Source organism: Phalangium opilio, unplaced genomic scaffold (assembly GCF_054372755.1).
Source record: "Phalangium opilio isolate 3A_F unplaced genomic scaffold, DU_Popi_V2 ptg000329l_1, whole genome shotgun sequence".
Classification (NCBI taxonomy): domain Eukaryota; kingdom Metazoa; phylum Arthropoda; class Arachnida; order Opiliones; family Phalangiidae; genus Phalangium; species Phalangium opilio.
The window spans coordinates 13,496,884-13,518,604 of record NW_028324226.1 but is presented as its reverse complement, the minus strand read 5'-3'; the positions used below and the strand labels follow the sequence as shown (position 1 = coordinate 13,518,604).

General features: G+C 37.9%; 3 protein-coding genes across 3 annotated transcripts; all 3 read left to right on the top strand.

Annotated features, from left to right (window-relative positions):
- The first annotated feature begins 14,740 nt into the window (after window positions 1–14,740).
- Window positions 14,741–15,311, top strand: LOC149611106 (uncharacterized). The gene is made up of 2 exons (XM_089858831.1): window positions 14,741–15,035; window positions 15,100–15,311. The coding sequence occupies exons 1-2, from the start codon at window positions 14,816–14,818 to the stop codon at window positions 15,309–15,311; spliced, it is 432 nt and encodes a 143-aa protein (XP_089714957.1). The 5' UTR covers window positions 14,741–14,815.
- A 2,455-nt stretch (window positions 15,312–17,766) lies between these two features.
- On the top strand, window positions 17,767–19,556 carry LOC149611105 (uncharacterized). The gene is made up of 2 exons (XM_089858830.1): window positions 17,767–17,783; window positions 17,843–19,556. The coding sequence occupies exons 1-2, from the start codon at window positions 17,767–17,769 to the stop codon at window positions 19,554–19,556; spliced, it is 1,731 nt and encodes a 576-aa protein (XP_089714956.1).
- Window positions 19,557–20,100: 544 nt separating this feature from the next.
- Window positions 20,101–21,298, top strand: LOC149611104 (uncharacterized). The gene is made up of 6 exons (XM_089859641.1): window positions 20,101–20,238; window positions 20,326–20,450; window positions 20,541–20,642; window positions 20,699–20,780; window positions 20,851–20,922; window positions 20,985–21,298. The coding sequence occupies exons 2-6, from the start codon at window positions 20,419–20,421 to the stop codon at window positions 21,243–21,245; spliced, it is 549 nt and encodes a 182-aa protein (XP_089715767.1). The 5' UTR covers window positions 20,101–20,238; window positions 20,326–20,418; the 3' UTR covers window positions 21,246–21,298.
- Window positions 21,299–21,721: the final 423 nt, after the last annotated feature.

Here is a 21,721-nt window from a genome sequence, read left to right as displayed (position 1 = left end):
GATAAATATCCAATCTAAAAAAGTTGTTCATCTAATAAATCGCAAAGCGATATCACGATCTGGGCTCCTCTACCGTATCGATCGGAATACTTGCTTTAATTTTTGCGAAAGAACGTGGCTGAATCGATTCCATCGTTTCCCACACTATTTGTCTCAGGCTATTAAAATTAATAAACTCTTCCGGCGGCTCCCCGAAAAAGGATAGATAGCAATTAAAGTCGGCCGCTTTGAACAACTTAAGTCTCCAGACGTTAGTTGCGTCGCTTATGAAACGGCTTCCTTTCAAAAACTTGGACGTTTTCAATTTTTGAAAATCGTATTTACGGAAAATCTTCACATTTTTAAAGGGTTTCATAATGAAGAACGATAAACTGATTAATATTACGGCGTCGATTAAGGCAACCATTTTAAAATTTTCGCAAGGTGACGCTTTCATCATCCTTTATGGAAAAACTGTAAAAATTTTTAAAAGATTAAGAAAAAAAAACCGCAGATATTACGTCGCACGAAGTAATATTAAAGGAAACTAATAACGCGCACCCCGAACCCTACAAGCGAACGACTTCTCGAAACGAATATCCTTAGTTTTATTATTCAATATCACCCCAGTGATTCGAAAAATATTTTTGTCCTACTTTTAATTGTTTTTTCTAACATTCAAATATAATAAAAACCCACCGATTTGATTATATTCTTCCTTTTCCAAAAATATACCGTATTATTATAATAACCATAAATATTTTAACGAAATAAACTTGACTTATTTTGAGAATATTATATTTTTTGGCATTTAGAATAAACTTATCACAACAACTTTTCAATCGCGGAATCCTTTTAAGTTTTATTTATTTAATATCGCCCCGGTAATTCGAAAAATATTTTTTTATTTCCTACTTGAAATGGTTTTTTTCTAATATTAAAAAATAATAAAAATGTTAAATGGTTTATAATAATACTGTTAATAGTAAACGTCTTTTTGAAATAATTCTATGAGAGCGGTAATAATTGTTGATAAAGATGCTGCGAATCTTTCCCGTATTTAACGCCATGCGACCCCAAAGAGAATTTAAATTAATTTTAGCGATATTACGCAGGGAAGGATTTGATTGAATATCCGCCACGGTTAGAGAAAGCTTTTCATTCTTGTTTATATCAGCGATATACGCCTCTTTTTGCAGAGGCGTTTGCGCGTGAGCGGGAAATCCGGAATTCTTCACTTTCAAGGCGATAAAATCAGTCATGTACTGGGCGAAGAAATATTCCGTTTTTGGATAATGGTAAACCTCGAATATATCGAGGAGTTTATAACCATGCTCCATAGCGGCATAGACTTCAACCGTTGGCCAGACTGATTCGAAAGCCCGTTCATTGACAGTGTGATCGCAGATTTCCGCTCGCAATTCTAGGCACGTGCGACAGAGGGCGTAGGCTAATTTACCACCGCTGCGAAAGGGAATTAAGGGGATGTGGAGATCTTGGGGGGCCAGCAGACGACAACTCATAACGCCAAAATACCACCCTGGCGATTTGTCAAAATATCTGTTATAGATTATGGGGTGGCCGCTAGGGTACGGACAATCGCGACAAACTTTCGGATACAAAGAAATAATATCCTTGTAGAAAATTTTCTCCTCACCTTGCACGTGGCAGTTAAGAACAAAATTTTCCGTTCGCCCCCCATAGAGAGCGCTACGGGCTGATATTTGAGGTCGAAAAGTTAAACTTTTGCAGAAAGCCTTTGCTTCGGCGTTTTCTTTTAAAAGCTTAGCAAATTGACACTCAAAGATGGAAGTGTATTCATACCCGACCATCTTCTCTTTAATAAACAGCTCTCTATCTAGAGTCCGCTCGTACAGAAATCTGTTGCTGGCTTTAAGTTGGGTATTGTAGGCATTAAGTTTTTGGCATGGACAACCGTGAAAGTAGCAACCGTGGAAATCGTAGATTTTGGGCGGAGTTTCACTATAGCCGTCAACTAAATAGCGACCCACCCGATATTCACCGCCATAGCTTAAAGCCGTTCGCAATTTTATATTTTCCGTTTTCTCCACCCAAGCGAGATATTTTAAGCTAATTTGACTGTGATTAAATTTTGCGTTATAGCCGTTAGAAGGAACAATAGCCATGCTGTAAGGTTTATAGTAATTGTTAAGATAAATAGTGGTTAAAGCACCCGCCAAAGTAATATTTTTTAAGCAAAAAGGGTCTAATTTTGTTAGATCTACGTAAATTTTTCTAAAAGCTTCGACGCCTTGTCTTAGGACTTTGACGTCTTGAATGCAATATTTAATAAGCTCCTCTTTGATGTTGTAAATAGATCCTTCCATTGACGCGTACCAAGTTTGAAAATCCCGATAATCATTGGCCTTCATTTGAGCTACGTTAAAGTACGAAGCTTCAGGGATGACGCCAATGTAATTAAGATTTTCTTCGGTATGAAAATCAAACGGGAAGAATCCTTTCGCCACATCGCCGAGGCTAAACATGCTGGTGAAATTACGCAGAGGTTGACTTATGTAATTAAAGCTATCGAGAAATCTAATTTGAGGTCCCTCGAGATGAATCATTAAAATTTTACTACCGTCAAAGATAACGGCAGGGGTGACGTGTCTATGGACTAAAGCGTTGAGAATTAAGAAGTTATCAAAAGCTTTCGCGTAATGAGCGACGACTTGGGTGTTAGTAAAGCGCGGTTGATACGTTTTACGTTTTTGTCCAGTCAAAACTACCTGTTCTACGCTAAATAAATAATTTAAAAATTGCTCGACACAATTGGCGCCGTAAAAAATTTTGGTTTCAAAGCCAGCTTCAGTCTGCACGTCGCAAACTAGTAAAATAGGGACGTGGATATTATTTCTGAGAATAGTCTCAATGTCGTAATAAATAAACCGCGAGGCTTTCATTTTGGTTTCCAAAGGCATAACAAAATGCTCGCCAGGCGGATGGACTATTTTACATTGAGAACATTCCGGATTGCAGTCGTGATCGTCCCCCATCAGCCGCCCACATTCTAAACATCGTTTTTGACTCGCGCAGGTGCCATTAAGAACATGAGTGTCGAAGCAGGGGCCGGGGAAGAAATAGCGGTGGCATTTGTCGCAACGTTTTAAAACGTCCTCGCTGGTTGAATGAAAAGCTTCTCCTTGGCACCGAAAACATATATAGGGTTTTGTATCCTCGGGGCATTTATGCTCTTTTAACAATTCACGTTTGTAAAACGATTTCAAGCATAAATCGCAAGAGGTACAACCCCCCATCATGCCATGCCAAGTTTTCGCGGGGTGGATATGGTCACCAATTTTTAAGAGATAGATAAATTTAGGAGCTTGGGGTCCTTTGAAAAATATGGTAAAATTATTCGTAGCATCAACTATTACGATCCTATAATGGGGAGCTAAGTAATTTTGAAATTTTTGAATATCCTCTAGAGTAACGAAACCCTCGGGGACGCCGGCTTTTCGGTGCAAGATTTTCGCAATATTACCCACGAGGGTGCTATTGCGTTTCAGTTTGTCAAAATTGTTCTTGTTAAAGGGCGGACCTTGCTTATTTTGTTGGTAAAAATTGCGATCGGCCATCTCTTTACCCAGAACTAAACTTCGAGCAAAACAGAGGTTATCATTATTCTCCATAAAAATAAATTGGTTATTTTGTTTAACGAAATAATCCAAATTAACCAAAGTTCTATTTTTAATGGATTTATAATAAGTCCCTATATTCGCATCGAGGTTTAAAAAAATTATGTCAAACTGAAAATCTTCACCATTAAAGACAAAGTCCCGACTAGATTGCGTCACTCTATAGATGGTGCGCATAATTCGCTTGCTGGTGAATTTGTCAATTTTTATAAATTTAATATTAACGGGGGTCGTCAATCCGGGGGAGCTTAAAACAAATCGAACCCGATTATACCCGGGATTCTCGGTTACTAATTTACGTATAACTTCGTCGAGAATTTTTCGAAAAATTCGAAAAAAATCTCTTGTTGGGATGTCATCCAAATTTTTAAAAGCTATACGCAAATCGATTTGTTTACAGTGCCATTTGCGACTCGTTTTGTCAATCTGCCGCTCAATTGTGTAGTACCGGTTTACCTGCGCGTGTTCCTCCCTCTCACTACCCTCCGAGTCGCTGCCGCTGCTGCTGCTCGAACTCATTTTTTGAATTTCTATCAGAAATAAAACAATTAGAAAAAACTTGGTTTGCAGATTTATTGTTAAATAGATACGTACTTTACTGGGGGGCTGCTGTTTAGCCTCCTCGTCCTGTTTGACGGCCTCCACCAGCTTGTGGAAGGCGTTAAGCAATTTAACGCCTTCACTATTGTTTTTTTTTAGGACTGTCTTTAGCCTCTTGTGGTCACACTCCCAGACCTTATCGGGCTGGGAGTTTTTGATGTCCGAGAATTTGTAGATTGCAAGATCCACGTAGAAATCCCCCTGGCGTGGGGGGACTTTGGTCTCGTAGTATTGACCGTCTTTTCGAAGGCGAAAAGAGCCTTCGATCCCGCTTGATCCGACAATATTTTTTTGGAGTACCTCCTGCACAAAGTTATCGTCGTCGGAGTCGATAAGAACTTCCGGCGGCGGTGGTCTTACAAATTGGGTTAATGCGCGGCGACCGCGACTAGGGCCTGGTCGATCCCCGGGAGAAGACGGCGGAGACTCGAGAAGTGATTGAGAGAGCGATTGCGATTCTTGATAGTGACTCATTGCTGGTAGTTCGATTGTGAAAAACTACTGCCGATGCTCCAGCTTTTATACCAAAATCTCAGGGCCATTTTTTTAGAATACAGGCCCAGATATGGTTTTTTTTATAAAACCACCTTATTTTACTTTTATTAAGTGTATCAACAAGCGATTTGTTAATTTAACCTTAAATGCATTTTTTATTGACGAGTTGATACTGGAGATTATGAAGGATATTAGCGTAGATACGCATATAAAAAACACCTCTATAGTTTAATATTAATATACGTTTATTCATATTTAAATCATGTTAAAAATAATTTCACTTCCTCCCAAAATAATAACTTTTAACCTTCATCAAAAAATTTTCCTATAAGGAAATCTTATACATATTATTCAAAATATATTATTCAAATCACGCCCAGACAGGCTCAAACAAACTTTGCATACCAATAAAAAACCTACCCCCTCGGCCTTCTGTCAAGGTAACTCCTTCTTAACCTTCGCGCAAAAATTTTTAATATCACACGATCTTATTTGAATTATTTAAATCGTGAATGGACAAGTTTTGCATATAGAAAAATAAACCTAGACCTTGGAGAGATTTCTCATTCTATGAATATATACCTAATTAACTTTTTTCCTTATTATCGAAAAAATAGTTTCTTAAGAATCTTGAAAGCTAGACACTATTAGATTTAACCTCCATAATTTACTATATAAGCCCCGTGTTTCAAGGTGAAAGTTATCAGTTGTTTAACTCATGTTACTTAAGCACCAATCCCAACCACTTTAAGATGTCTTTCTCTACCGCTCCTCGATTACCCGCCCTGTCGTTTGTCAAAATTCATCCGGCAGCGCTTACTCCTCGTCGTGCCACTCCCCAGTCGGCCGGACTGGACTTATATTGTCCAGTAGATACCATGATTGAACCGCATGGTGTCAAAATCTTGTCGACCGGGTTAGCCGTTATGCTTCCGACGAACAGCTACGGTCGCATTGTCGGCCGTAGTAGCTTAACGGTCCAAGGGCTGTTTGTCGCCGAAGGGACTATAGGTATGTTTATTAGCTATTTTATAATGCCCAACAGTATAATATTTCTAAAGAATAACAATAGACGCCGACTATCGGGGCCCCCTGAAAGTGGTCATAGCCAACGTAGGGGAAACCCCCTACACTGTCCGGCGGGGCGATAGAGTTGCCCAATTAATAGTTACACCGGTGCTATTGTTAAGGCCGGTGGAAACAGCGGTAAATAACTTTAGTTTTAATTTAGGATTCAGCGTGTAACACGTTTTATATGTTGTTTCTAGAATCTAACCCCAACGATTCGTGGGAGTGGGGGGTTTGGCTCGACTGGTGTCTAGTCATTTTTTAATGGTGGTGGGTTCTTTTGTAAATATCTTTGTTATTATTATTATACATGTCTTTTTGCTAGTTATTGTATATACTTTATGTTATTAAAAATTTTTATTTGTAAATTTGTATTTTCTTTTCAGACTTATAATTATAGGCTTATTGTACTAGCTATTTAAATATCATTTACTATTGGAACCCTCCCAATATGCTGTGCCGCATTTTCTTTTTTTGTTTACGGGTTCATAGTTAACGTTTCATTAACTCTTTACGAAATCGAGCCCCTTACTAGCAGGCCAGCGATGAATATAGTTTAAGTTTTGGTTTGAGTTAAGAAGATGACGTCATGGGGTTTGAAAAAAGCCTGTAAGAGCTCGGGCCAGTCCGGACTTGTCTGAAAACTTTGGTTTGAAACCAATCTAGGGTTGGAAGTTTGGATGGAGTTGGGTGGATGGCGGCCATCTTGGGGTGGCGGCCATCTTGGATCCATGTCTATCTGGGTAGCTATCACTACTTGTATGACAATTTTCGATAAATTTCCTCTGAACTCCTTCGATTTTACTGAGGAGATATGGACTACACTCACCCCAGGCAACCCAACCAAAAACTACACGCGACCTAACAAGACTTAGATATAAAGTTCGAAAATGGTTTAATGAATTTAATTTTCGACTGAGTTTTAATGATATAGCTAGGGTGCGGCGGCATAAATTAACGGTTTTATTGACATGTTTCGTAAAACGTAATTGTGCATCTAATACGGTGCCCAAATCTTTAGTCTCGGTAGCAGTATGTATGGGTGTGTTAATTATGACAAATGAATTGTGAAGGGCTCGACAAACACGCCTTGTGTAGGTTATATGCACTGACTTAGAAGGGTTTACGGGTTTATTATTTTTAGTACACCAGTCAGAAACTGCGTCTATGTCCTGTTGCAAGGCGGAAATATCATGATCAGTGTCTATGATCTTGCTAAGTTTATTGTCGTCTGCAAATTGTAGTAAGTTAGAAAATTGAATTTTAAATTGGAGATCGTAAAGGTAAATATTAAATAACAAAGGCCCAAGTGATGAACCCTGTGGTACTCCACATTTCACGGGGTATTCAATTGAAGTGAGAGTTCCGTTGCATTTTAGGACACAGACCCTGCCACTCAGATAATTAGTTAACCAATCTAAAAGTACGCCATTTATGCCCAATGCACACAATGTATCCCTTAAATAACCATGGGGAACACGATCAAATGCCTTAGCAAGGTCCAAATAAATTACATCAACTTGACCGCGACTTTCAACCACCGGTGCCACGAAATTCATAAAGGCCGCATGATTAGTATCAACGCTCTTACCAGGGGAAAATCCATGCTGGCATTCGTTAGGGAAAAAACTGAACCACTGTTGTAAATGGCTGTGCATGACCATGTGAAATAACTTTGCAAAAACACACAATAGCGAAATGGGGCGGCGATTTTTATAATCACAGGCTACGCCCGACTTGAAAATAGGGGCTACAACTGCTCTTTTCCAAGTAGTGGGAAAGGTACTGGTTTTAATAGAAAGGTTGAAGATGTGTTCTAATATCGGCAGAAGCACGGTCTAACAGCCCTTAACAACAAAGGCAGGAATACCATCTACCCCAGTTGATAATTTATTGGGAAGTTTGGAAATGGCATTGTGAATTTGTGACAATGTGATAACCTGAGAGTAATAAGGGTTCTCTGCAACTCTAGTATCCTCAAACCTGTAGTGCTCATTAGGGTCAGTGTTGTCGACGGAGACACGAGAAAACTGTTCTGCAAATGTGCTAGCCAGGCGAGTAGGATCAGAGACCATCGTATTGTTAAGTTTTAATGTGATGGTACGCGAGTCCTCACGAATGTTGCCTTTAACAAAGGTCCAGAACTTTTTAGGGTGAGAACGTGCATGCTGGCAAATAGTTGAAACATAAGCAGTTTTGTCTTTCGCGAGTAACCCTTTGACAACTGCCCGTAGACGTTTAAATTCAATAATATCGGTTATAGCACCAGTTCGTTTTTTCTTTTTAAAATAATATTTTTTCTGTTTAATGGCAGTCCGAAGAGCATGAGAGTACCATTGAGGAATTCCAGAGTAGGCATGCTGTACCTTTCTAGCGATAGCCAGATCCATAGCTTCCTGGACTCTTTCCGTTAACAAATCGACGCAATAATTAACATTCTGCGAATCAAAGATTAAATTCCAATTCATGTCTCTAAGGGTAGTGTATAATAAAGCATAGTCTCCCTTTTTGTATAAGAATATAGGGTCTGAAGGTGGAGGCGTTGAACAGCAAATGTCCGGTAATGTAAATAGTAATGGGGGATGAAAAGTATCAATGACCACAAATGGGTCATCAAGACTATCAACACCCCAAATCTAACAAATTGCCCGAGCTTGGGGCAGGTATCACTTGCCGCAAATTAAATTCATAGCAGATATCAAAGATCGGGGCAGCTTTAGAGCTAACAGGAGCAGAGCAGCCGAGTGTGCCGCAACACTGCCAGTCAATTCCCGGGAGGTTAAAATCACCAATCAATATGAGATCATTAGTATCACCACCCAGTTCCCGCAACAAACTGTCTCTATAAAACATGTAACCCTTATCGTCAAGGGAAGGTCGAAAATAAGCTGAGCCAATTATTAAAGATCTATACGATGAAATTTTTAGTTCAACAAAAACACTTTCAGACGTTCCCTCAAGGTCATGTCGTCGCCAACTAGTCATAGACCGCTTAATGGCAATTAAAGAGCCACCACCACGGACGTTAGTAAAATCAAGATCTGGACGATCAGCACGATATACGGTGTAGTGATTGGGAAAGTAGTATTTTTTGTTTTGAATATTCCTTTGTTAAAGGAGATTTTTTTAAGATAATTCTTGGTATTTTTGACAGTACCTTTTATTTTTCTTGAAGCGCCACCTATTTTAGGGGCCCGCAAAACGTTTTGAGTTTTTGTTGAACTTGTCAATAAAGACTTCTGATTTAGTCCATCACTCGATTTTTTCCTCTGAAAGAGCTGTTTTTTTTATATAGTACCTTTTACACTTTGATTTGTTTTTGTTTGCTGAAGCCTTAGTTTTAGCTAGTAACACTCTTTGACATTGTGTTTTGAAACGTTTTTTGTCCCTCCTGGCTTTTTCTCGAGAAACCATTTCAAGTTCTTAAATTTAACACACAAAGATGTGTTTCGTTGCCTCAAAAAGGTTTCTTTCCAAGTCACTATGGTTATATATTTTTTGCAAGCCACAGGTTTTTAGCAAGCCAGAGAATGTCTATGTGGAAGCCACTGAAGGTCTATTACCAAGTCACTGAAGGTTTTCTCAGTGAGCCACTGAAGGTCTATTACCAAGTCACTGAAGGTTTTCTCAGTGTGCCACAATAGGTCTATTACCAAGTTACTGAAGGTTTTCTCAGTGTGCCACAATAGGTCTATTACCAAGTTACTGAAGGTTTTCTCAGTGTGCCACAATAGGTCTATTACCAAGTCACTGAAGGTTTTCTCAGTGTGCCACAATAGGTCTATTACCAAGTCACTGAAGGTTTTCTCAGTGTGCCACAATAGGTCTATTACCAAGTCACTGAAGGTTTTCTCAGTGAGCCACAATAGGTCTATTACCAAGTCACTGAAGGTTTTCTCAGTGAGCCACAAGAGGTCTATTTTATTCAGTGTAACAGGAGCCGTAGAGAAGAAAAATAGGATACAACACAAACAAAGGAAACATAAAAGAATACAGCACAAACAAAGAAAAAAAGTCAACAGAAATCTTACTTTAATAAATCCTCAAAGCAACAAAGTTAAGCTTAGAACGCTTTTAAAAAAGCGTAAACCCTAAGCAGCCCTTGCAGCAAAAGTAATTAATCGGCTTGGAGAAAAGTAGGCCTATAACCTAGAATTCGTGAAATAAATACAAGAATTTATCTGTCCTCGAGCCAAAAATGAACACGAGTCAACGTGTTATATTTTCCAGCTAGCTTATGATTGAGTTCAGTTCAGTTTAGTTTAGTTTGAAATGTTATCGAAGAAATTTGCAAATCTTAGAGGCTGAGTTTGATTGTCGTTTCCGTGGGATATTTTGCGTGGAGTAGATTTATTGTCGTGTAAGTTCTTATTAAAATACACCAATTCTCTCTTTGGATCACTTAATATTACTCCATGGTAATAGATTGCTTGGGTAAGACCTTCAAACAGCGCCCCACTCAGATGCGGAGAATAATAACCCTCCATTGAAATTTGTGTTTTTTTTTAACGGTGATCAATGGTTTTAGTCAAGCCTTGGTCGATCTTTCTTGTTTTTATGACTTCAAAGTTAAATTTTAATTTTATGTATTATGTGAGAGCTTTTCTTTTAATTATGACTAAATTTCCGGATCCCGCGAACGTAAGTTATACAATTTTAATGTTGCCGTATCGCAATACACACTTTGGTAACATCCTTGAACGTTAAATTAAAATGCTACGTTTCGAAATTAGTAAACTTATAGCCAACTTAGGCCAATTAATTAATTATAGTTGGATTTCAGTAATAATCTAGTGAGGGTATCCAAGTCTCTTTTGGTAAAGGAGCTAGTGTAAATGTTATAGATAATAACAGTTCCACTGCGTTGAACTACACCTTTATTCAAGGCCAAGATAATATGACTGTTGCTTTGATTTAAAATGACTTAAAACAACAACTTGCACATTGCTACCCATATCAACGATCCACGTCTGTCTAAAGGTATGAATTAAAAAGTGGCTAACAAAAATGCAAAACGCCATTGGATTTTCTAGAAAGTTGGAGTTTGAGAAATATTGTTGAAATTATTAACAGCCAAATTCACAACTAGGCCTATGACCAGGATATAAATTTGAGTTTTGATTCAAACATTAAACGTGCGTCTAAATAGTGTGGAAGAAAACTCGCGTGGAATGTTCAATCTGAAGAAGTGGTAAAATTCAGGTAGAGTTGAGCTTTACATTTGGTGACATATTTCCTGTTTCAATACTTCCTTCGTTGCAGGGTGGCATGACTGTATGCAAAAGGGACTTTAGTGAAGAAATAACTGAAACTGACAAGTATCTCGTTGCAATTGGAATTCAAACTATATTAAATCAAAGAGGGTAAAAAGAACGGGAGCGGAACTAGCAGCTTTGGCATAGGAAGTTCAGAGAGAATATTTCAAAGCCAGAAGACTTCAGTCAAGCCTTCAACTACTCGTTTTTTACCTTCTTTGATTAAATCAGAAGATGAAAATTACTGTTTGTTCCTTCAAATAGATAAACATATTTCTTAAACTACACTGTTTCCTAAAGTCGTCACTTGAAGCCTTCAACTACTCGTTTTTTACCTTCTTTGATTAAATCAGAAGATGAAAATTACTGTTTGTTCCTTCAAATAGATAAACATATTTCTTAAACTACACTGTTTCCTAAAGTCGTCACTTGAAATAGCACAAACTTGCTATATACTACTACTTTTAAAATTATTATGTGGTTGTGATTATTTCCTGTAGTCAAGTTGCCATTTGACAAAAAAAATAAAGAAATATTGTAACTATATTGTACTTATATTTTTCCTTTAAAAGCACGGAAAAGTCTATTAATGAAGAAATAGGTTTGTTTCTTTTAAATCTCTTATGATAAGAGCTGTGCGGGTAAACTTCAGCTAATAGAAAAGTTTACCCGCGGGTATAGGGTCCAATTTTCAATTACCCCTCAGGTCCTAGGGTCCGTCAAAATCCCCAAAATTAGCTTGCAAGTGTCCAATTCAGACAAGTCTTTGTTTTTCCTTACAGTCCAATTAAAATCTAGATTTCAAAGCTGAGCCATTATCCCATAACAATATTAATTAATAACTTGTTTCTAATTAAATTGTTAAATTATGAAAGACAGAAATATTGAAACATGCGCTTCATGAACTGGACCCATAGGGATTTTGTCAGAGTCAGCGGGTATTGGCAAAGGCTTAAAATTGGGACTGGTACTAGGCCTGTGCGAGTACCCGGTACCCGAAAACTTAATTTCTTAATACCCGAAATTATTCGAATACTTAAATTTTCCCGCTCATTACCCGTGACAAGACTTAGGACAATCGGGTATTGGTTTGGCAAAGTTTCTTGAACTTAGAAGAACTGAAGTTTGAGTAAACTTTTCCACAATGCTCAGTATTATTCATTATTTCAATCCTCGCTAATAGTTTTAGAGTCTTATTTTTATACTTTTCGACATAATGGTATTCAAGTCTTTCATGACACTTATTTTTTTTTCACAAATAAAAGTATTTCAACCCAATAAGTAACCGATATGATTTTTTGCTACCTGAAAAACACCCGACTAATGGTAGTTTAGCTAGACCTAATTATTCGAGTTCCCGTTAGAAATCCGGGTACTTGACCCGATACCCGATTGGAAGTTTTTTCAACTACCCGTACCCGACCCGAAACCCAAAAATCACTACCCGCACAGGCCTACTCGGTACCTGTTCGGGTCCTAAAAAATATGTTTCGGATATCCCGTCGAGTACCCGCGATAACCGCACACCCCTGGTTATTTTATTATAAGAAATTTGAAAATTTTACTAATAGGCCTCGAAATAATTAACATAATTGTGGAAAATGTGATTTCAATAATTTTAACGTTTATTTGAAATAACGTACACAGAATGAAATCACAAAAATGGATTAAATTAAGAAATAATAAGCGAGGCTATTTTTCAAAACTGCCATTGATGTTATTTAAATTTGTGAAAATTAGGCAAACATTTATTTTGACGCAATTCTATAGTCATTGATTTTTAATGACAAAATGTTTAGTAAAAATTACTCCTTCATTTAGTTCCTTTCACATTTTCTAAAATTCATCTTCCGTCGCATGTTGTTTGCGATTGATGCAAAGCTTGGAAGGAATTTAAAAGGTAATCTTTACAAATATCTCTGGCATCTGTTTAAAATATTAAAAAGTGTTTTCCACTTCTTCTTTCAAACTATTCTTCATACTATATTCTTCATTTGTGGTTAGAGTTTTGATACTGTTTGTAATCAATCATCTCGGAATGTTTTCTCTTCAAGCAGCAATACCCGAATAACTTCTTTCGATTGAAACCAAACATTGTTTATGTTTAGTGTCTGAGTACCTTTTGTAGCCATTGTAATGACAGTTTGCGTAGCTTTACATTCGGTGCCAATTTTCACTGTTTCAATACAAATTCTATCCATGCAGGGTGGCATGACTTTATCTACAAGTGCAGGGTTACCTTCAGTTGATTTTGATTTAACTGCTGTTTCTCTTTCATTATCATCGGAAGCTTGAACATGTACTAGATTTAGATCGTCATGTACAGTTTGTAAAATTTTAGAATTTGAGCTCTCTCCAAGCTCGTTATGTAAAATTGTTCCAAGAATTGGTACTGAATGTGGTTTAAGTAACATCCTTTTTCTCCCTTTGGTAACAATAACATCGTCTTCACTAAAATGTTTTGAACAAATAACGGAAACTTTGTTCGGTTTCCACTTTTCACCACGATTTGTAGCCAGAATCCACTTTTCAGTAAGATTATCATTACCTTTATGTTGGGAAAAACTTAGCCAAATACCCCATTCGCCCAAAAAGGCACTTTTTTTAAGGTTTACAATACCTTTCGGGAATAAATGTAAACTGTAAGAACCATCTTGGGCTAGATTGTCACAACAACTTGATTATCCAAGAATGACGCATCGTTTATTGTATGGCATTGTAAATAGATTCTGAACACTTGCTTATTACTTTCGACAGGTAGTTTAGTAAAGAAATTACTCAAAACGACTAAACTTATATTAAGATCAAAAAAAAGGTTACAAACAGAACATTAATGGCGTACTGTTTGCCGTCCCTTCTAAGAGAGAGCCTGAACATATTTTTCCTAGAGATGTCGCTTGAAACAGTACAAACTTGCTATACCGCGACTTTTAAAATTATTATGTGATTGTTTCCTGCAATTTAAGCCGTTATCCGAGAAAAAAAATAAAGAAATATTGCAAATATATCTGTTATTATTTGAATTTTCTTATTTTATCTTTAAAACCACGGAAAAAGGTCTATAAATGTAGAAACTAAGTTTACCGTATTGCGCGGTTTCATTAGCAACGTTCAGCTAGGTGTACCATAAAGGCGCATTGGGTTGCGGTTCCGTATAAAAATTACAATTCGGCATTAAACCGAGAACTTGATAGTGGTTGCTGAACGCACTTACACTTTTAAAACATTGAGACGAGAAGAAGTAAGCGAATTTAGCCCTTTACTTATTGTCATGGAATAAGATTTTAAATGGAAAATTTTTTAACAAATAGAATTTATTTTGCCTTTAATTACATTATTAGTAGCCTTTCAAGCACCAACAGCTTATATTTTCACTTTGAAATCTTTTTTAACGTCTTTTTCAAAATATAGACCTTAAGCCTCGGTTCATGAACGCTGCTTTCTCTCGTAGCTGTAGCTAAGGCTTAGGGGTAGTAGAAAGATGGCAGAATATTAAAATTACCGTACAGGCCCGTAATTAAGATAAACAGGGTTTCAAGACTCTTAAAATTAATAAGTCTTAAGATTAATCCAGTGAAACCTTTTTTTCAGCCTGTTTTTCAATCCCGTTAATATTTTTTACTATTTAAATCAGCTTCCATGAAAGTAAAAATAGTCCGTGAGTGAAAGAAAGAGCTAGGAGTACCATAACCATAAATGTCTTATTTCAAATTGTAGTTTAGAAAATGGATAGACTATTCTATATTTCCGAAAACTGTAATGTTACGGTGCACCATTTCAACAGGGGCAATGGGGCCCCCTCGAAGTCGTGGAGGCCGCGGGGGCCATGCAGGCCAAGTAGGCCGTGGAAGCCGCGGAGGAGGCCGTGGAGGCCGGGGAGGTCGTGTTGGCCATAGCGGTCGCAACGCCAGGGGCCGGCGTTGCAATAATTGTGATCGCTATGGCCACTTGGCACGCGACTGTTGGAGCCGCGTTCGTGGTATAAAACTCGTTTGATACTTAAATGTCAAAATGTACAAAGTATTATTCAATTCTGTTGAAAGGGGTCCAAGATGGCCAACAAACTCCGTTGGCGGAGGTTCCGCGTGAAGAGGCGCCTACCCCTCCTCAGGGCGCTGAAGTGCAGCCCCCCCAGCCTCAAGGCGCTGGGGAGGAGCCGCCCCAGCCTGAAGGCGTTGGGGAGGAGCCGTTTGAGGAGGAGGGCTCCGGGGACGACATGTCCCTGGATGAACTGGAGGCCAAGATAAATTCGTAAGCTTTATGTCCCTTATTACAACTAAAACAATTACAGAATTGGACCTTCATCATTATAATTTAAGTCGATTTCCTTACAGGATTGGCATTAACAATAAAATTTAATTGTTTTGTAAATAATTTCCTTTTCCTCAAGTTTTATTTTTTTAAATGAAAATTTTTATTTTAAACTATAATTTTTTAATATTATAAATTATTTTAAACTATATTTTTTCCTAATTACACTTGTTTAAAATTATAATTTTTTTTATTAGAAAAATGTTCTTCTTTAATTTTTACAAAATTTTTTCTTCAATAATTTTTTTAAAATAAAACAGTTATTTAAAAAAAGAGTCGATGTTTTTTCTCGCATAATCCTTGTGTATTTTATATGGTAATGTTGAAAGAACTGCGCTAATGTAAACAGCTCCAGTGCTCAAAACACAATGAACTTTCTGGCAGTTCTCCCTCAGATTTCCGTTGTTGAAATTTTGATATTCACATTTAACTTTCTTTGAGCTATACCGTAGGATTTAGATTTCAATTTTTCACACGGTGAATACACTACCGTTGATTAAAAACCAATAATTAAATCAAGTACCTAAACAATTCATAGCAATTTAGACGAATTAACAAACGGCAATGTGTAGCGTGGAATATCAAACAACATAACCCTCCGTTTCTAACGTGGTTACATTGAGAGAATCTGTGATGTAAACAAGAAAATTATTTGACTAATTAAATTACATAACGACCCAGTCATGAATTAACTATCATCACTGTTGGTAACAAATAGTTTATGAAATGATAACGTAACATCACTCTGACTAGTTCTAAACAAATGATGTGGTCCTCTACGTTGGTTTGAAATTCAGAAATTATCACACGCCTTCACAATTTGTAAAGTTTTAGTTAGATTAACAAATATTGAAACCCTGTATACCTCATGTGGGCATGTTTACTTAACTACAGTAACGTAAACACCACTGTTTTAACTGTGGCAGCGAAAACACATTGTCATCTTTCCTCTGGCATTTTCAAGTTGCATTCTTCCCATGGTGAAAACACTACTGTTGATTGTTCGCTGGCACAAACAGTAGAATGGCTTAGTGCAACTTGTTGGTAACAATAGTTAAACTGCGATAACGTAAACACCACGACTCTTTTAACTGCCGTAGGGAAAACATATTAAACTTTTTGTCATCTTACCAGTAGTATTTTGAAGTTTTCGATCTTTTCACAGGGTGAAAAGCACTATCTTTATTTCAACACGTTAATAATTTGAATAGGTATGCCATTTATTACATCAAATTTGAAGCGCACACGGTAAATACAGCATAAAAAACCTAGGGTTAACCCGGTTAGGCTATGTTTCTAGCATAAAATTGAGCAGACTATACACAGGATTCCAAAACAAATGAGAGCTGGAAATCAGCCTTTTTAATAATCTTTAAAGAGGAAAGACACTATATGAGACTAAAATTACACAGAGTAACTAAAATAGGGTAATGGCAGCCCTCTGCCTTCGACTGTATTAAGCTCTATGGGGAAATAACATGGGGTGCCATTAGTCTATACAACTTAAGCCTTGGCCATAAAGAACGTCGAAAAACTTACTTCAAAAGATATAAAAACCTCTATTAACTGTAACTATTTACCTGAATTAATTTTTTAGACGAAACTTCGACCTGATATCAAAGTATTTGTTCTTAAGGGTGTTATAGATAATTAGCAAATCCAATCAAAGGTGTTCAAGCTCGGACAAAATACCAAAGTAATTAATTCTAGTTGCCTTACTGTCGTGTGCTATGAAATTAGGAATTTTCCACATAAAAGCAAACGTTTGAAATATATCAACGTAACTTGTTAGCACCCACAAACCTAGGCCTTTCTAGTTTTCAACGAGAACGAAATGAAGAAATAGGTTTAAGCGCGCTATAAGGTTAGGCTGACTTCTGATCCAAAAGTAATTTTTTGACGTACTTTGTTAATTAGTTGAAGTACAATACTTAGACTTCATTAATTAAAAATCGAAACAGGTAAGTTTCCCATTTAAGAAATGCTTGTTAATTTAGAAGTATTCCGAAAACTAACTTCGCTATACTTTTTCCGTATGGCCTGCCACAATTGCCTTAAAAAACCGAAAAATGCTTTTTCTATGGGACGCTAACCCTAAAAGGTGTGACGTTTTCTTTAACATTACGGAAGGGTGTCATGTCATATCTACAAGGGCCTACCGGCCCTGTAGAATACAGTTAGTACTACGCAGCTGCAACGATGACGTCATTTAAAAGTCCTCCACAATTTGTACCTGGATCGGATCCTGCCACAACTTGGAAAGATTATAAAGAAGGTTACGAGATATTTGCCACTGCCGCTAAACTAGATAAGGAAACCATTTCTAGCCACGTTTCTCCACATACTGGGCCCAGTTGGTCGAAAGATCTACAATACCCTACAAATTGCAGAAGTTGACGATGCAAGAACAGTCACGGTGATTACAAAGGCTTTTGATACCTATTATAAACCTTATCACAACTTGCTATATTCAAGATATGTATTCCTCACTGCAAAACAACTAGAGAATCAAACCTTTGATAATTTTTTTACGGACCTAAAGGCCAAGGCTTATGAGTGTGATTTCGCTCCACTGACGGATCAGCTTCTCGTCACGCTTATAGTAATCGGAATAAATAATGAGAAATTACGAAAACAACTTCTCGCCATTCCCAACTTAACACTGGACATAGCAGCAGCACACTGCCAGGCCGAAGAGACTTCCAGTATACACGCAAACATGATGAGCACTACACCGACAATCCAACTGAATACAGCTCTTGAACCTGCCAACGTCGACGCAATGAGCCGCCAAAGACATTATAAGCAACGACCTCGTGACAGGGGACCTCCCAACGTACCACGTTACCAACATCCTCAAAGATCACTGACACGACCGTATAATAATCGACGCAACCAAGCCTCTACCTATGAATCTCAACGTCAGCACATGTGTCCCAATTGCGGCACTAGTCACCTTGATCGCCCTTGTCCCACCAGAAACACAAAATGTTTAGGCTCTAATATCAGAGGTCACTGGCGTGCCCAATGCCGGAAGACCTGCTCACTTCAAGAAACCGGTCGGTATACAGAGCAGTGTACCCCAGATGTAGAGTACTATCAAGATCCGGAACACGAAGACCACACGCATCATCTGGATACTCTCACCTATTGCATCACTTTGGAAACTGACTCTCTTCACGTTCCACAGGAACGTTCACCGCGCTCACTTCGATGTCACGCCGAAGATGAAATTTATGACCAACTTTACTTATTCGATAAACCCACAACGTTTAAAGCGGACACCGGGTCGCAAGTTAATATTATCACGACACAAATGTTCAATACGCTGCCCAAACGTCCCACCATGCGTCCATCCACTCATACAGTAATGGCTTATTCAGGCCACCCGGTCCCAATTGAGGGTATAGTGGATCTCCCCTGCACATCCTATAACGCAACAGCCATCTGCCCATTCTACATCGTTAAAGAAGATCGCACCCCTATATTGGGAGCTGCAGCAGCGTTCCATTTAGGACTTATCGAACACCATCGCCAACGGCTGGGTCCACCACCAAGATATATCGATGTACTTGACTCATTATCTGAACCTGATCCGACCTACACCTCAATTACTCCTCAAGAAATCCTTCAGCAATACAACACAGTTTTTGGAGACATAGGCAAACTGCCGGGACAACATTCTATACAGCTCCAATCACACGCAACCCCATACATTGCAATGGCACATAAGATTCCTATCACACTTCAAGAACCCGTGCGAAAGGAGGTGAACAAGCTACTAAACAAAGGTATTATAGTCCCTATTACGGAAGCGGTAGATTGGGTCAACCCAATGGTGGTGGTACCGAAGAAGGAAGGAGACGTACGAATTTGCCTCTATCCCCGAAGGTTAAAGAAAGTCATAAAGCAAGTGCCATTCCCAGTTCCTACATCCCAACAAATCTTTGCTGAACTCAAAGGATCCACTGTATTCACCGTATTGGACGTTCAGAGCGCATTCTGGCAGATTGAACTAGATAAAACGAGCTCCAAACTGTGTTCATTTGCTACTCCAGAAGGACAATTTCGTTTCACACGCCTACCCATGGGTATCACCACCGGATCAGAAGTTTGCCAAGCTACGCTTCAGCGCATCTATCCTAAAAACACTTTCCTGAGGTCCACATCTCCACAGATGATTTCTTAATCGGCACTACGGATTTGCAGTCCCACAATCGTTCATTAATCAAGATCCTAGAACGTTCCTAACAAGTGGGTTTCTGTTTCAGCCACAAAAAGATCCAACTGGCCGTCTCTAGAACAACCTACATCGGCCACGTCCTCACGTCAACCTGAATACACGTGGACCCGGGGAAAGTTCAAGCCATTACCTCATTACCTCCTCCGGCAGACAAGCCTGCTTTACAAAGCTTTTTGGGTATGATTAATTTCAAAGTCAAATTCATTCCGCATGCCAACAACGACACAGCACCACTAAGGACACTGTTAATCCACCAAAGTTTTTGTACGCTATTTATAATAGACGAATGGCAAATAAATGTAAGTATGAATTTTTAGTGATTAGTATAAGTAGTTATTTTTAATCTATTATTTATAGTTAGGCACACAGAACAGGCTCAGCATAGGAGATGCTTTTCCACTGTTTAAAGCTGAACGTTTAAAATTAAATTTATCAAATAAGTCGTTCGCTTTGTTATTATTAAAAATATGGACAGAAAAAGCTGGGAGCTCTGACTGCACAGTCAAGGTAACCTTAGCAAGCATTGGGACTCAAACGGACAAAATTACGAAAATGGACAGTGGCACAGAAACTGACTTTTCAATTATTAACCCTGTGCAATATTCCCGGAAAAGAACAAGTAAGAAAAGTAAGTTTAGGTCTAATTTTTGCTTTTAAGTTTGTTATTTGTATACATATTTTATATTTGATTATTGAAAATATTCATAAAAATCAGAATTGCCCCCGCATCTGAAATATGGGCAAGCTTTAGAGTCGGACGTAGTTTTCTACACCAGTTGCTCTTGTCAAAAGCCACAAAAGACTAAGAATGAGCTTTAGTGATCTGGATATTTCACCTATGTGGGTTCTTCAATATGTTTCACATATTCGTGTCCCTCAATAAAATTAGAATATCATAAAAGTAACCAATTCTATCCCACAACTAATTAGCAAGGATAGTGACGTCAGTGCCACTCAATTGGAGATAGAAGACAAAAACCGTTTAGCTTCTGAAGAAGAACATGAAATGGCTCAGGGTTTAGAAAATGTGGAGTAAGTATGACAGGTTACTAATTGAATTTAAAAATTTTACAACATTTCATTTACAGAGAGGAAGATGAAAATATATTAAATTTCACCAATACATTTACTGATGGGGGAGAGGTAGATGATGATGATGATGATGAAAAGGTAATTTTAACCAAAAATATTTCAAATAACATAATTCACATTCATAATATTCAATATAATTTTTCTTTAGATGCCATCAGAGTTTTGTGATTTTCCAGATAGAGACGAGTATGATTTCTTAATAATCAAACCAGCTGAACAGGTATGAAAATGATAATTATAGAGTATTTGAATTGAATTTGTTAGATAATTAAGTATTTTTAGCCCAAGTCTAAACCTTTGGAAACAGCTGAGACAGTTGTTAGAAGTGAGATGGCTCTAGTTCAACCAACACTTATGGAAGTTCTAGAGAAAGCTTATGGTACAGTGTGCCGTAATTGTGATGAAGCTATTAGATACACTTCAAAGTATATGGGTACAACTATACTTGTTACATGGTGTTGTACTCGTATCACCAGTAGAAACCAAAATCATACCAATGTATTTTCCAATATATGTACCAACTTCTATTATATGTTTGAGTAAATTAATAAATAATTACTACCGTTAATAAGGGAAAATAATCAACCAAACCAGTAACAAATGGGTTACACTCTGGGACCCTTTTTGTTGCCTCCAGCATTCCTGGTAATATGTATGTAAAGATTGCAATGTTCATGAGACATGCCAAAATACTCTAGTAGTTGACCACCCGAATTATGGAGTGGTAATAAGGTTATTTAAATAAGCTCGCAAGCCCTCTAGCGCGCTAGACTCGCGCGAGAATCACGCGTGAGTCTAGCGTGGGGAAAAAGTCGGTTTTTTATCCGGGTGGGTTTCTCTGACTTCGTTTATTGGTCGATAGTCAATTGATTAGGTCTTTGTTAATTCGTTAACAAAGGGTTAAGGGCGTGAACTTGTCTCTCTTTAGTCGTGACGTAATCGCCGGACTTAGATAAGAGAGTGCTCGCTTATGTGACCAAGGAGTATTATATCGGGCACACCCCACACCCCAACCCCTA